We start from the raw sequence: 14,383 nt of genomic DNA on the forward strand, positions 1-14,383 counted from the left end.
TACAACGTGTACATTTTGTCTTGATTTCAAATTATTTCAATTAATTTGCTGGAATTGAATCTCAAATTCAGTAATTTAAAATATACCACAATGTATTGAATGTCTATTTTCAATATTTGATGATTGATACAAACAAAAGAGCAAATTTGAGCAAGAACTTTTATTATGTACATTTATACAAGCAATGATTCATTAACATAAATATGTATTCTGTGCGTTGACAGTGAACTGATTAGTGTTTTACCTTCTTGAGGAAGAAACCGAAAGATGCCAGCTAGAAAAACATTCTAAACATATTTGCAAATATTGGATGTCATAACTGGTACGAGTACAAAATTGGAAAAATGTAATACATGAATTACGTTTCCAGAACAGAAACAAACTTTTGTTGCTGCAATATACAAAGAAGATATTTGGTGCAAATTCATCACGCACGTCAGTCTGCTTGCAGGTGCACCAACGCAGAATAAGGCTTCCACATTTTTTATTTATTTTGAAGTTTTTCTTCAGCTCAGGTTCAGGTCAGGAAAGTCAACGTCGCTTTTATAAGACGCCCGTCCGTTCCTCGTCCTGCTTTTTGAGGAAAAACTGCAGCGCCGAGTCCCACTGGTCTCGGGGAAAGCGGTTGGGCAACTCGCAGTAATCCAGCTGCTGAACTGCTGCAGGGAAGAGATACATAATAATGAATGTGAGAGTGTACAGGTGATAAAACGAGAGCGAGTGGGAGTCATTCACAAATGAACAATCCCGAGGGGTTTAATGATGGAATCCACATGCAAGGTGCACGAAAGTTCAGTGACATTCGGTACGTGCCGTTTTTCACTTGACTGTTTCATATTTATGTTTTCCATACAGATATTAATTAGAGATAGACCGATGTTTTTTTTTCAGGGCCGATACCGATGCCGATTATTAGTAGTCAAGGAATCCCGACAACCGATTTGAAGCCGAAATTCATTGTCAGTTACAAGAAAAAGGGGGGGAGGGGTTATTGGTGTCAACCTATTTTTAAATACAAATGCCAATCTTGACTGTGTTGTAATGTCTTAAAGCATGTTTATTGAACAATTTTACAGACTTTCCAAAATGTTTTTTTTATCTGAGACAATTGACAGCCTTTTAAAATTTCTTAAAAAAAAAAAAAAAAAAAAAGTTCACACAGATCCCAAGGTTATCAGTACGTCTTAAAAGGTTATTTGGAAACTTAAGCAAATAAATGCCATAAGCTCTCTATAGTTTTCTACTGTAATATTTTTCCCCAAAATAAAAAAAATAAAAAAAATGAAATCTTAAACTTTTACATTTCTTTGGTTCAGAAGGTTTTAGATTTACCTTATATCGGCCGTCAGATATATAAAAAAAAAAAAAAAAAAAAAAAAAAAAAAAGGCAGATACAGATATTCGTCAAAATATTTACAATATTTATCCCTAATAATAACTATAATGACTTCAATATTGGGTTAGCATTCCATAGGAAAAAAACTTGTGTGTGCGTGAGACTTACCACTTTGCTTTATTTTTGTGTCACTTTGCTTCTCATTTGTAGCACAATCCTGTGGATTAATAAAAAAATATATATATATACAAATTAATATTTTCAATAAGCTTAGTGTTTAAAAAAATCACAGTAATTCAAGTTGAACTCAGAGCTGCATGAAGTAATAGACAGTAGCCAAATAAATATTGACAGACTTAAGACTGTGTATTGTCACTGATCATCAGAGACGTAACATTTACATTAAAAACATATAAAACATTACAAAAAACACAAAACATTTAAAACATATAAAACAAACTAGTTACACTTCATGTAACTAATTTGTTTTATAATTTGGGAAAAAAAATAGGGGCACATAGGGACTGATCAACAGTATAGATTTGTGAAAAAATATATCAAAAACACCAAGTTGGGACATTTTCCCTTGATAGTGACATTATACAGTAGACTTAGACATATTTTGTGCTTTAAATGTACACTTATCATTTGTAATATCGTAAGTACTTGTTTCAAAATATCCTCCATCACTTCTAGCTCCCACCTCTTTGAAGCCACAAACTCTTTCCTTGACAATCACACCCTGTTTTTGAGGTTCATTACAAAAAATTACACAATAGAGCCGAAAATCGGATACCGGTCCGCAGTTTTTTTTTGTTTTTGTTTTTTTGTTGCAGCGCCTCAGTAAATATACTGTATTTTTATTTATTTTTTTGCCGATGGTTCACTGGTGCACCAGCCAGGTGCGGCAAAGTAGCCACCCATCCATCCATCCAGGTTTCCCTGTGAGGAATGCTCCCGTTGGGGCCGAATGCCAACAATGAGACGGCGTGCATTGTGACTGTTTGACAGCAACGACAATAGCTCGTCTCCTCGTGAATGGCGGCTTAATCGGCGTCCAAACAGTGCGGCTTGGCCGAGTGTTGTCAGAGGAAGATAAAGGTGACAAGGTGTTTACTGGCAGCCGAAATCCACCGGCTGACGAAGCCATTCGTCAGTTACACATTGACCAGAACTCATTTGAAGCGGCTGTTCATCAGCGCTGGTGCGGAGTCCCTCCTTTAGAGTACAACACTCACTTTTTTTTGCAATTTTTTAGAATGATGTCATAAGCGTTTTTACCTGGATGAAGGTGGCGAGCAGCACGCAGCTCATCTCCTGCTGCAGGATGACCTTGTTGGGCCCGTTGTTGTAGCACGCCGAGATGAGCGAGGGGAAGAGCACGCGGATGAGGCGCGGGTGGCTGAAGTACTGGAAGGGCAGCTGACACAGTTTCTGCAGCACGCTGGGATGCCGGCCGGACTGCACGATCACCTGTGGGCGGGAGTCATCAAGTCGAAAAATGCTCTCTTACTGTACTTGAGTATTTTTCTGGAAACTTTTTACTCTTACAACCTTTTTGAAAAGATGCATCTGTACTGAAGACGTAAATAGACCGAGGTCAGGTCAACTGCGATTAAAATCTTGAGACCCTGAAGGAATTTGTAAGATGTGCATCATTTGTTCTAACATTTGTATTTTTTAGTTGATTCATTACCAGCCTTTTTAATAATAATAATTAAAAAATAAATAAATAAATAAAATAAAAAAAAAACCTCCCCATTTTGCTTCTTGCTTTTTCAGTTCATTAGTGAGATTAGAGGCCAGTTTGTGACCAAAAAGGTGGGAAAACAAGCTTTTTACAGAAAAACAAGAACATGTCAAGAAGAGTCACTTTGACATTTATAAATTTGTGATGCCTCAAACTATAAACAACTAAGCTGAGAAAGAGCTTCTGATAGCAAAAGCTTGGATGTAAAATAGATAAAGCGGAGTTTTTAAATACTAATTCAAATGAACCAACAACTCTAATGGTTCATTCATAGATCCACATTTCAAAAATAGCCTTGTGGAAATTTTGAAAATGGTACACAGTACATTTTTTAGAGTACTTTTTACTTCTTCTTCTTCTTCTTCTTCTTCTTATTATTATTATAAAGAGTACATTTTACTCTAAACTGAGTATATTTGGTCCCACTATAAACAGAATAAAATGTACACTTGGAAGAGATATAATAAAAGGCACTCAAGGGTTGAGGAACAAACTCACTACTTCAGGTTGGGAGACAGCCGTATCCTTTGGATATAACAGTAGAGGTGGCATAGCTCATGTGGTAGAGTGGCAGCCACCCAAGCTGAAGGTTGTGAGTTTGTTATTCAACACCTGTGCAACTAAAAAAACAAAACAATAATAATAATAATAATAATAATGCAGTAAAATTACTGAGAATTTCAGAGTGAAAAATCTTTAATAGGTTTTTTCATGAGTTGGTACATTCTCTCATACAAACTAAAAATACTTTTGAGTACAAATTCTGTTTAGAGTGGGACCAAATAGACTCTGTTTAGAGTGGAATTTACTCTACAGAATTTACTGTGTAGTGTTAAAAATTGAGTTAAAATGCATTTATTATTATTTAAAAAAATTAATGAATTGTATTATAATCAGTTTATTGATTAAGTCTAAATAATAAAATAAAAATATTACTAAAACATTAATATAAAAAAAAATCCATTTAAAATTAATCATGAATAAAACTTAAACATGAGAATGATTAAAAATCAAATGTGACCTTTAAGTTGCTTTTTGATGTACAAACATACCCCCAGAGAGCTGAGGGGTGGCAGGGTAGGGTTTGATGTCGGAGGTCAGCGGGGTAAACCCAGACTGATGGAACCAAACGCAGCGGCATTATACAGGTAGGGGCCAAGCAATGTAAGAGAGCAACGTCGGGTCACCACGTCATAAATTCACTCCGTTTTACAAGACTTTAAAAATACGCTTCTCGTTTGATAGTGTGCTGCCAGTCCGAGCAGAAGCATAAACAAAGTAATAATTCATCACTTTTATCAGCTTGAGGTGAAGCTTCTCAGGGCTTGCCCTCTGCGGACGCATTCAGAGACAAACAACAGCCTTTTTTTTTTTCTTAGCGCCGCGTGTTTACAAAAGCGGTCAAAGCCAGAAGGTGAAATAACAAGTGTTCTGTCTGATGTGAGGAGCTCGTCACAGTTGACAGTGCCGATTGTAAACTTGGGGGAAGTTTTGTTTATTATGTCAGAAGGTGCCTTTACATCCAGAATGATGAATTATCTGTGATACGTCCCAAAATGGCTTTGAAATAAAAATGTACACTTTCAGCTTTCATTTGGGGGAAAAAAAAGAAAAAGCATTTATCAACAAGTTCTCTAATTCAATAAGAGGTTTTCACCCAGGAATGTGCAACTCTCTGGTCAAATTCATCCACTAAGGGAGAAAAAAAAAAAAAAAAAAAAGCTTTCAGGTGTTTTCAGAAGCAACACTGCTTATTTTCAATGTGTGTAGTTTTGGTATATTTGTGATACTTTTCACTCAATCCTAAATTGCAAGCTGGAACGCCGCCCAAAGACAAACTGGCAACAACGCCGCCCCACAGCCCAGCGTGAGGGAGGCTCATGCTCAAAGCAGGGCAAGTGAAGTGGAAACTTGAAGAGGTGAATGCTCCTGGGGGTCATACTTGTCAGAATCGGGATAAACATGTCTGTAAAGTTTCATAAAACTTTGTCGTTGGAACCACCATCCTGCATCGTGGCTTGGCTTAGTGGTCTTCTCCAAATATGAAGGTTGTGGGTTCCATCCTCATCCCCCCCCCCCCCCCCTGTGGCCATGTTTAAGTATGCTTGAGAGTTGAGGAAGACAACTAAGTGATTGAGGTGATTGTGGTCACAGTCAGTGCACTTCACAACATTGAAGATAGCAAAGTACGCAAGAACACACGACAAATCAATTCATTGGACAATAAAGGATCGATAAAACCTTAGCTTGATTCTTCCCATAAGGGAATTAATAGAAATTATTGTTGGCCTAATGGCATTACGATTTAAGTAATTTTAATGTACTGAAAAAATAGCAATGTGCTTGCTTAAAATTGTTTCTTCTTTATGACTGTGTAGATCCGATTTTGTTGCATTTGTTGTCTTTTTCTTGTATTCTGAAAATGGTCAAAAATACTTAAGACATACTATTAATCTCAGTTATATAAAGTAGTGATAGGTACTTTATTTATTCCATATACATATTCAGTTTAGGATCTCTATTTGCTTCACACTTACAAAAGGTTGGGTGTTTTATTTTTGTATTTTACGGATGTTAATATCTTTTTAGTAGGGATGTCAAAATTAGAGTGTGAATTTGGAGTAAATTTAAAGTTCATTTAGTGGGACTGCCCCTTACTTGGAAAGACTGTACTGGGGGAATTCCAGACATGTACACATCAACATTTTGCAGTAATAAATTCAATAATAATGCATTTTTTTGTGGAGAATGGGGTCAAGTTCTATTTTACAATAAAAAAAAAATGTGTAGAAAATCACAAGTTATGTCATGTTAAAGATGAAATAGCTGTTACTATAAAAAGAAAAATGCACTGAGCTGTCACCATCTTACAAATGCAAATATGCCATCTCGTGGTAGAAAAATATCCTCAACACAAATCAATAGCACACGTGTTTTTTTGTTTTTGTTTTTTTTACAGGACATCTTTTTAATTCTAACTAAATTTTATGAATTATTATGAAAGTACTGTCTCAACGACTAAAAGATGCAGCGATATTTCTTTTACTGTAACATTTTTTTCACTTTTATGAAAACTTAGAAAATACATTTTATTGTACACTTTATTGTACATTTAGAACAGATATAAAATTTGCAACTAATCCAGAGTTAACCATTTAATTATGATTAAAAATTACAATCGCCTGATACAACTACTTTTTAGACTCGTGCAATCAGAATGTAAATTAAGGAAATGTGCAAGAGGCATCCCAATCACCCTGCATTAGTCCTCTATAATTCGTTATTATGACTGAAATTTTGTATTTTCACATTTGCACTTTTGAATGACAGTTGAGAGAGTATGAGGACATGATGGTGACAGTTTTACTTCCTATTTGTTCCGAATCGGAGACTAAACTTTAATGTTCCATTCCCCGACGGTCCGAGTAACTGCACCGTAAAGTCTGACATCATAAAAACCCGTCAAGGCATCTGGCCAGCGTGAAAATGCCGACATTGGAAAAAAACGAAACGCCTTCGCTGCTCTGTTCCTTAAGCTCGGAGACCTGTCGTTTTGAAACAGTGTTGCTTTTTATGACGCTACATGACATAACTTCCTCGCTGTCCACAATGACAACAAAGAGTGTGTTAAAGTTAATGTTGTGGAACGCACCAGACTTCTGGAGGGGGGGAAATGAGCAGTGTGGAAGTGGAAACTAGGTTAAAGACGCACACATAAACATTCTCCAAATAAGATTTTTAACAGCGTCAATCAAACCTAAGATGTCGTTTTCAATCTACAGCACTTGAATTGTGCAGATGCACTTGACGTATCATTTGCCCTGGAATGTATTTTGTCACAAAAATCAAGCAAGACGATTCACTATCATTCATCAATGCGTCTGGACGGCATCCTAACAACTTGACAGGAACAAGAGCCGTATATATCGCGTGTAGCGTAAGACTGATAAGCCGACAGAGCAGCGCCACAAAAACAACAAACAAAGCCAAGTTGCTCAAATAACTGTTTACAACGGTTTATCCAGACACGCGTCAGCTCCTACGTAAACTCTTTTTCCACAAGCCAATTCCAGCAATGCAGACATTGACATAGACACTCCAACTTGACTTTAGGGTAATTGTCAGCCGTCTGAAAAAAAGCCCACAGAGCCACGTGTTGACTCAACAAAACAAATGTCTATCTCAGACGCCGCCGTCCTATCCCAGATCTCCCGGATGATAATCCCACTGCGGAATGACGACTGATGACAAACGCAATCTCCGCTCTCAAAAGGTTCGCGGCGGTAAGTCGGCCGGACCCGCGTTCACCCTTGAAGCCGAGTGTAAATCACAGAACAATCAGGCGCTTTCGTGCCAGTCAGCGGCGAGAGCGTCTGTTTACTCTGCCGGGTGATGCAGAGTGCTAACATTCCCTGCCGCGGGCGGCGAGCGCTTGCTTGTCTCGGCGGTAATGAGCCGCTGAAGGGAGCGTTTCAACATCAGGTTAGCAGGAATTACAGGACGAAAGATCATGCTCGGGCCTGGAGGGCAGAGGAAACAAACGCCCTCCGAGGGAATGGGAAGAAGCGGGATGACCCCGAAGATAAAGCTCGGCTCGGGTGATGATCTTCCGGAGATTCCAAAGAGAAGTAAACATCTAATCTCACCTCATTCATAAATCCTTTCATGCTACCTGAAATTAATCCTTTATTTGCTTGCCAAGTCGACTTGTGTGTGCGCGTGTGGTCATTTTCCACGTGCAGTCAGAAACAAAAAAGTTTTCTTAAGATTTACACACAACGCAAGCATGCTGGAATCAGGTGGGTTAACATGTCAACACTTTCCGATGACAGATCCGCCAGTTCAAAGATTCTACCGCTCATCATCGCGGATGAGTCACAAATGGATCACAGTAAGGAGATTATGTGTGCATGTTTCTATCCAGGACGAGAGGAAGTACACTTTTAATTGTCAGCGGTCAAATAAAGTTTGTTTTTCTTCTGAAGTATTTCCACAGACTAGAGATAGGCTGATCGGCCTGACCGATTATCGGCGTCGATATTGAGCATTTTGATGAATCTTGGCCTGTTTGCAAAATCTGATGGCTGATAAGAGGTAAAGCTGAAAGTATTTTAATCTCAGGAAACTATTTAAAACTTCAGTTAAAACTTCATGAGATGCTGTTGTTGACCCTGGGGAACCTTCTGAAACTTTTTGTTTTGTGCTCAACAATCAAACAAAGAAATGTGAAAGTTCAAGATTTGAGGGTTTTTTTTAAATTTAGGAAAAACAGATCTATGGGATTTACTTCTTAATTCTTTAAAGGCACTCAGGAAAATGCACTACATAAATACAGGATGTATACCCATGAACTCCTTCTCAATCTACACCTCTGGGTTTTTGTTAATGTGTGGTGGTGATTTTTTTCCTCTAAAAGCCTGTATTTTGCCATCTTGTGTTTGTTTTGTCAACAGCAGGACGTTTCTGTGGACAGACAGTTGTTTACCCCTCCAGCCAATAGCAGAGCAGACGTAGCTTTCTTCTTTTGGGGCCATGATGTGGGGGGAAAAAAAAGCGCAAAAAAGCGACAAACTCCCACAAGCACGAGCTAAGGGCTAAAGAGCGGATGAGGGGAAAACACTAGGTGGATGAGGAGCCAAAGTGGTGGACGGGGCCAAAATGGCGTAACCATTATAAAGTCCAAATGCCTTAACTCGAGAATTCCTTGTATATTGTCTAAGATTAAAAAAGCAAAAACAATATTGTACATTTTGGAAAGTCTGACAAATGTTCAATAAGCATTGTTTTAAGACATTTGTATTTAATTATTATTATTATTTTTTTAACTGAAAATGAATACTGGCTTCAAATATCGGCCTCCTTGACTACTAATAATCAGCACCAGTAACAGTCCTGAAAAAACCACGTCGGTCTATCTCTATCACAGACCTGCTTTACAGACAATGCAACATATGGCTACATGGCTCAGTGGCCCCTATGAGCAAGCATACATATGTTGCTCCCGCAATGGCTTTTTGTCTGACAAAGTGAATTATTCATGCCCCTTGAACGGGGAAGTGGGGGGTGGGAATACATCAGGACGTACGCTTCAAAGTTCTGCTTTTTATGAGCGGCTTCGTTTCTAGAGCGCACACATAAACAAAAGCTCGTCATTGAATCAGCGGCGACGGCGACCGCACGGGCCTCGGCTCGGGTTGCTTTTGTGCTGTGCCAGTGCTTACATTAGCTGGAGGAACGCTCAAAAGCTGCTCGGAATATTCTCCTACACGACATTCATCTTGGTGCGGAACTCGATAGGCGCGTTCCCACAACTGGACCACTGGCAAAGATTGTTTGCTAGTTGTGTGGGAAATTGGGAACCGTACGACCCAATGTGATTTATCAAAAATTCAACTAAGTTATTCGTTCTCATAACCTTTTCACAGAGAGCACACAGATCACGGATTAACGACTTTATACCAATTAGGGAACACAAATTTTGCTTTCGCGAATAGGGTCATGCACGGCTGCGGACTTTATGTGCGCACGGAGACAAATAATCTTGTCAGTTACGTTACTTAATCATCACCCCTCATTCGATTATTCAATATGAAATGCAAATTGGCTCTCACATTTTGTACATTACAATAATTAAAAGGGATAGGCTCGCACACGAAAGCGAATGGCTTTAATTCAAATTGAAAAATCTGGTTAATTAGAATCTGGAATCAGCCTATAAATTGCTTAAGAGGACATCAACGATGTGTCAGAGGTTAGAGGCTGCTGTCTGTGCCCGTCGGATTTAACATCATCAGGGTGCAGCCAAGTGGAGCTGATCAGGGGCCTGCTAGACGGGACCATGCATGACAGCCAATTACACGTTAGCAAGATCTGCTCGTGCACATCGCTGTCCCGTAAGTGGATAGAAGGCTGCTGAGTTGTGCATGCTGTCTGAGGCAATCTGGGGGACGACGGACGATACAGCGGTCACAATTATATGGGAGTTGCAAAGAAGCGAAACTTAAAACAGGTGATAAATATTAGGTCATGAGCAATCATCTAATTAGACCGAAGCTATTATGCATGTAATTAACTGATTAGAAAAAGACAAGGATGAGTGCGCAGTGGATCAGAAAATGCGGAAGACATCCTCAAACAATAAATGTAGAAAGAATTAACACGTAACACATGCTCTTCATATTTGGCGGGCAAAAAATGTTGATAAAAAGCCTTTTTAATTAAGTGATTAATCATGATTAATCAAAATTCTGAGATGTGATTAAAGGATTTTATCATTTGACAGCTCTAATAAACAAAATTTACATATATGCAGTGTAACATTTTATTTGCAAAAAAACAAACAAACAAAAAACAACAACTAATTACTCATTAAGGAAAATAAAATCAGTCCATATAGTATAGTCCATATTTAAAGTACATATAATTTTTTAATTTGTCTTTATGCATCAGACAGTAACATATTTAAAGTCAGGTACCACTTACAAAGCAGAAAATGAACTCCAGTAAATTTTTTCGGTAATTTCTGCTTATTTTCCTGAAAAATTTTCTTTTCGTAAAATCTTTTATTTTGAATTAATTTAAGTTGTTGTGTTATACAAATACTGACTCGGCAGCTAAATGAAGTGGACAATTAGGAACAGCTCTCAGTAGGACGCAAACTTAACACCCAAAATAATAAACTAAATCAAAACTGAACATAAAATTTATAAAGGCAGAATTTTTGGTATAGCTTGCCTTGGATAATGTTGTGGCCAGTGAGTATAATCCAAATATCATCAGTTGGAGGTCAGCGCATGTTTTCTCCAGCTCATTTATTTACCTGGTTGTCCGGGTGATTGACAGTGAAGTATCCGACACAGATGATGACTTCGTGGAGGAGCTCTTCGGCCGAATGTTGGGTACAGTACCACAGCAGCGAGCTGACAATGTGGCGGAAAGCCAGCGACAAGCCCTCGGCTCCTAGAACAGCCTGAGACATCGCACGCGGCATTAGTGTGCCGCACACTCAATTACTAAAATTACAAAGCTCTCAATGAATATAATAAAACATTTTATATGTGTTGCTCGTGGGAACATGCTTGGTTAAAAAAAAAAAAGAAAAAAAAAAAAAAAAAAGAGTGCAAGCAGACCAAATGCCATAAAACATCCAAAACCAGCAGGAAAATGAGATAAGAGGAGCGGTTTGCTGACAGTATTTATCAAACATAACAGTGTGACGGAGCACCAAAAGATCATCACAACTCCACTCAAAGAGTTTGAGCATTGTAAAATCCATAAACAGTATACATTTGACGCTAAACATATTGTAAAGTCTTACAGCTATGCTTAAAGTTAAAACTGACAAGTCGCAGTAGGGAGGTTTTATTAGGTGCATCTGCCTGTGCCTCTCGACATGTCAAACCAATTGTCTCAGTCACATGATACAGTACAAATGTAAGCTTGCAAAAATGAGTCAAAAGTCCATGTTAAAATACCGGGTTAATGTTACAGGTGATTCTCACGCACCAAGCCTGCGCTGCGTAATATGTGACGACAAGCTCACAAATAAGGCAATGAAAACTGCCAAAAAAAATCACTTAATATTTTTGCTTCATTTCCAACATCCTATATTTATAAAGCAGGATTTATGCAATGGAATCTCAAATCAGAGCTTCAACTAATAATTACATTCACTGTAAAAGTGTGTTGTATTAAAAACATGTTTTTTCTACATCAGTCTGTCAAAACATTGGATGGCACTTAAAAGGCTGACGACCCCCTGAGTTAAAGACATAGCGGCGGAGTAGATGCGTTAGATGGTCAAATAAATAACAGCCTTCTCTGCAGTGATGCTGCCGCTTTCTCCTACTTAAAGGGATACTTGACTCATTGAGCCATTTTCAGCAGGCAAAATTTTATATTTTGTCCAGAATGTATTTGATAACGTCACTATTTGTCATGGTTTAAAAACTAATTTTTCCCCACTCGCTTTCGATTGAAGATGACATCACCTGTACTGAGGAAATAGGGAGCAACCAATCATGGCTCAGTTTGCTAACCAAACCCAGAAATCAGGTGAGCTATGTTGGTCATTACCTACTTCCTCAGCACAGGTGATGTCATCTGCAGTCAACAGCGAAAAATTAGTTTTTAAAGGTATTAATTGTACACAAAAAATAATGTAGTTATCAGATTCATTCTGGACTAAATACTAAAAACGTTTACTGCACACGGCCCTGTTTACAATGTTAATCACTCGTGCTCGTCCCAAACGCTGACCCACCGGGATCTAATCAATCCCGACAACAGACCTCAGGTCAGAGGTCATCTGTGTTTATGTCCGCAGGTCGCTTTTGTCCTGCGGAGAGAAACTCCCCCTCGAACAACGGATCAAGTTTACAGATTTATTAGATCAAGGAAAGATAAATATTCGTTGTAGTTTTTTATTTTTTTCTTTGGGTACTGAGATTGTTTTTAATGACTAGGTTAGCTACACAATGCTTTTTTTCTTCCTCCAGAATTTTGTAGAAAGCAAGCAAAAATACATTAAAAAAAATTACACAACATTTGACCTTTTTGATATCAATGACGTTCTAAACCAGGGGTGTCAAACTCATATTAGCTCAGGGGCCGCATGGAGGAAAATATATTACTAAGTGGGCCGAATCGGTAAAATAATGGTATATAACTTAAAAACAATTGCCATCAATTATACGCAGATTTCTGAGATTTTTGGGCCAGCCCTTAAATTACGGAGCTCAACTGTAATCTATTGTTTAAAATAATAACACAAATGCAAATGAAAGGCGGCAACTCTTTGCCTGTATGAGTTCCGGACGTGTTAAATCTACCTGTTTTGCATCTATATAGTTCCCAGAATGCATTGTGTGGCACAGTTACTGAAGTTATAAGGACGTTAATCCCTGTCATATGTATTTGTGTTACCAGTAATTGAATTTGTGTCGTATTTAACACGTTTATGTTGGTCGATGATTAAAAACAAACAAACAAAAAAAACACTTTTTTTTTTAAACAAACCATAACTTTAAGTTGTGTGTAAAATAATGACTTCCACGGCGATTCCGTGTCCAAGTTACACTACTCATCTGGGGACTGCTTGTGAAATTACAAATTTATATATTTTATTGTGGCTGGCTGATTAATTGGTCCGACATTACAATTTTTTTTTTTTACTTTACAAAGTCATCTTGCGGGCCGGATTAAACCCCTTTGTGGGCCTGATCCGGCCCGCGGGCCGTATGTTTGACACCCCTGTTCTAAACCAATACAGTTTCAATATTAACATGATTGTGGATACCTGGAAGGCAGAGAGGTCAAGCAGGGCAAAACTGTTGAGGAAGCGGATGCCTTGCAAAGCCACCTGGATGACCCCTGGGCTGTAAGGTTCCTGGCTCTGAGAGGACGACTCTGGCGAGAAGCTGTGCAGCAGGATGGAATACAACGTGTGCACCACTCCCACCAGGTCTGTCGATTGCAGCAGGGCCGTCAGCCCGGTTGGGTCCTGCCGTTTGTTGTCAAATATACTGGACCCACTGAAGAGGAGGAGGAGGAGGAGGAGGAGACGGGAAAGGCATGGTCAATAATAAAAAGGAAGACAAATGAAGATAAAGATAACACAAAATGCCTATGATTCATATTAGGCCACTTGTTGTGACCGCCTCAAGTTAATCCTACAAAAAGGCCTCCACAGAAGCAGCCATGATTTGCAGTCATGCACAGTGGAGAGTGTGTGACCTCTGGAAGGAACCCACAGTGCGTGCCGATACTTGACGTTAGCCAACAGGCCCTGCGTGAAGTATTCTGCTACGCTAGAACACAGCCTCCTAATGCCATTATAATCCCCAGACACAGCAACTGGCATGGACTAAATATTCTACATGGCCACTGAACAACATGACGCACAGACAGCACGGCACAACCAGGCCTGTTGGATGCTGAAAGAGGTTCAAGACCCCCTCACGGAACTTGGCAATAATAAAGGCAATAACTGGTCAAATTATTTAGCTTATTAATGAAAGTTTTACTGTTGTATTAATAATTTAACTTAATGAAAGTAACATGTACTAATCACTTAACTCATTCAAACCCCAAAACGTGTAAATACGTTTTTGTTTTTTTTAAATACTTTGTCCTTCTCTTCCAAAAATGTATTTTTACATTTTTTTTAATGCAAGCTCATACAGAAGGCTTTGATGCAACTTCTGACATAAAGAGGTGGTTGAAAGCAATGGTAGTTATTACAGAAACAGATACAAATATACTTTTTTTGGCTAATGAAATGAGAGACTATAATGTTT

At 38.5% G+C, this 14,383-nt stretch overlaps 1 protein-coding gene across 6 annotated transcripts in view; it reads right to left on the reverse strand.

Annotated features, from left to right (window-relative positions):
- Positions 1-145: 145 nt before the first annotated feature.
- scaper (S-phase cyclin A-associated protein in the ER) overlaps positions 146-14,383 on the reverse strand; it is a 58,786-nt gene continuing 44,548 nt past the window's right edge. For 5 of the 6 annotated variants that reach the window (XM_077516917.1, XM_077516914.1, XM_077516919.1 and 2 more), the window contains 5 exons: positions 13,384-13,618; positions 10,906-11,055; positions 2,618-2,809; positions 1,505-1,553; positions 146-659 (listed from right to left, as the gene is read on the reverse strand). In XM_077516917.1, the coding sequence (XP_077373043.1) occupies positions 544-659; positions 1,505-1,553; positions 2,618-2,809; positions 10,906-11,055; positions 13,384-13,618 (742 nt within the window). In that variant the 3' untranslated portion in view covers positions 146-543. The remainder of the gene's footprint in view (positions 660-1,504; positions 1,554-2,617; positions 2,810-10,905; positions 11,056-13,383; positions 13,619-14,383) is intronic. The other variant, XM_077516915.1, reaches the window with a different exon arrangement.

The sequence above is a fragment of the Festucalex cinctus genome, chromosome 3 (assembly GCF_051991245.1).
Source record: "Festucalex cinctus isolate MCC-2025b chromosome 3, RoL_Fcin_1.0, whole genome shotgun sequence".
NCBI lineage: Eukaryota > Metazoa > Chordata > Actinopteri > Syngnathiformes > Syngnathidae > Festucalex > Festucalex cinctus.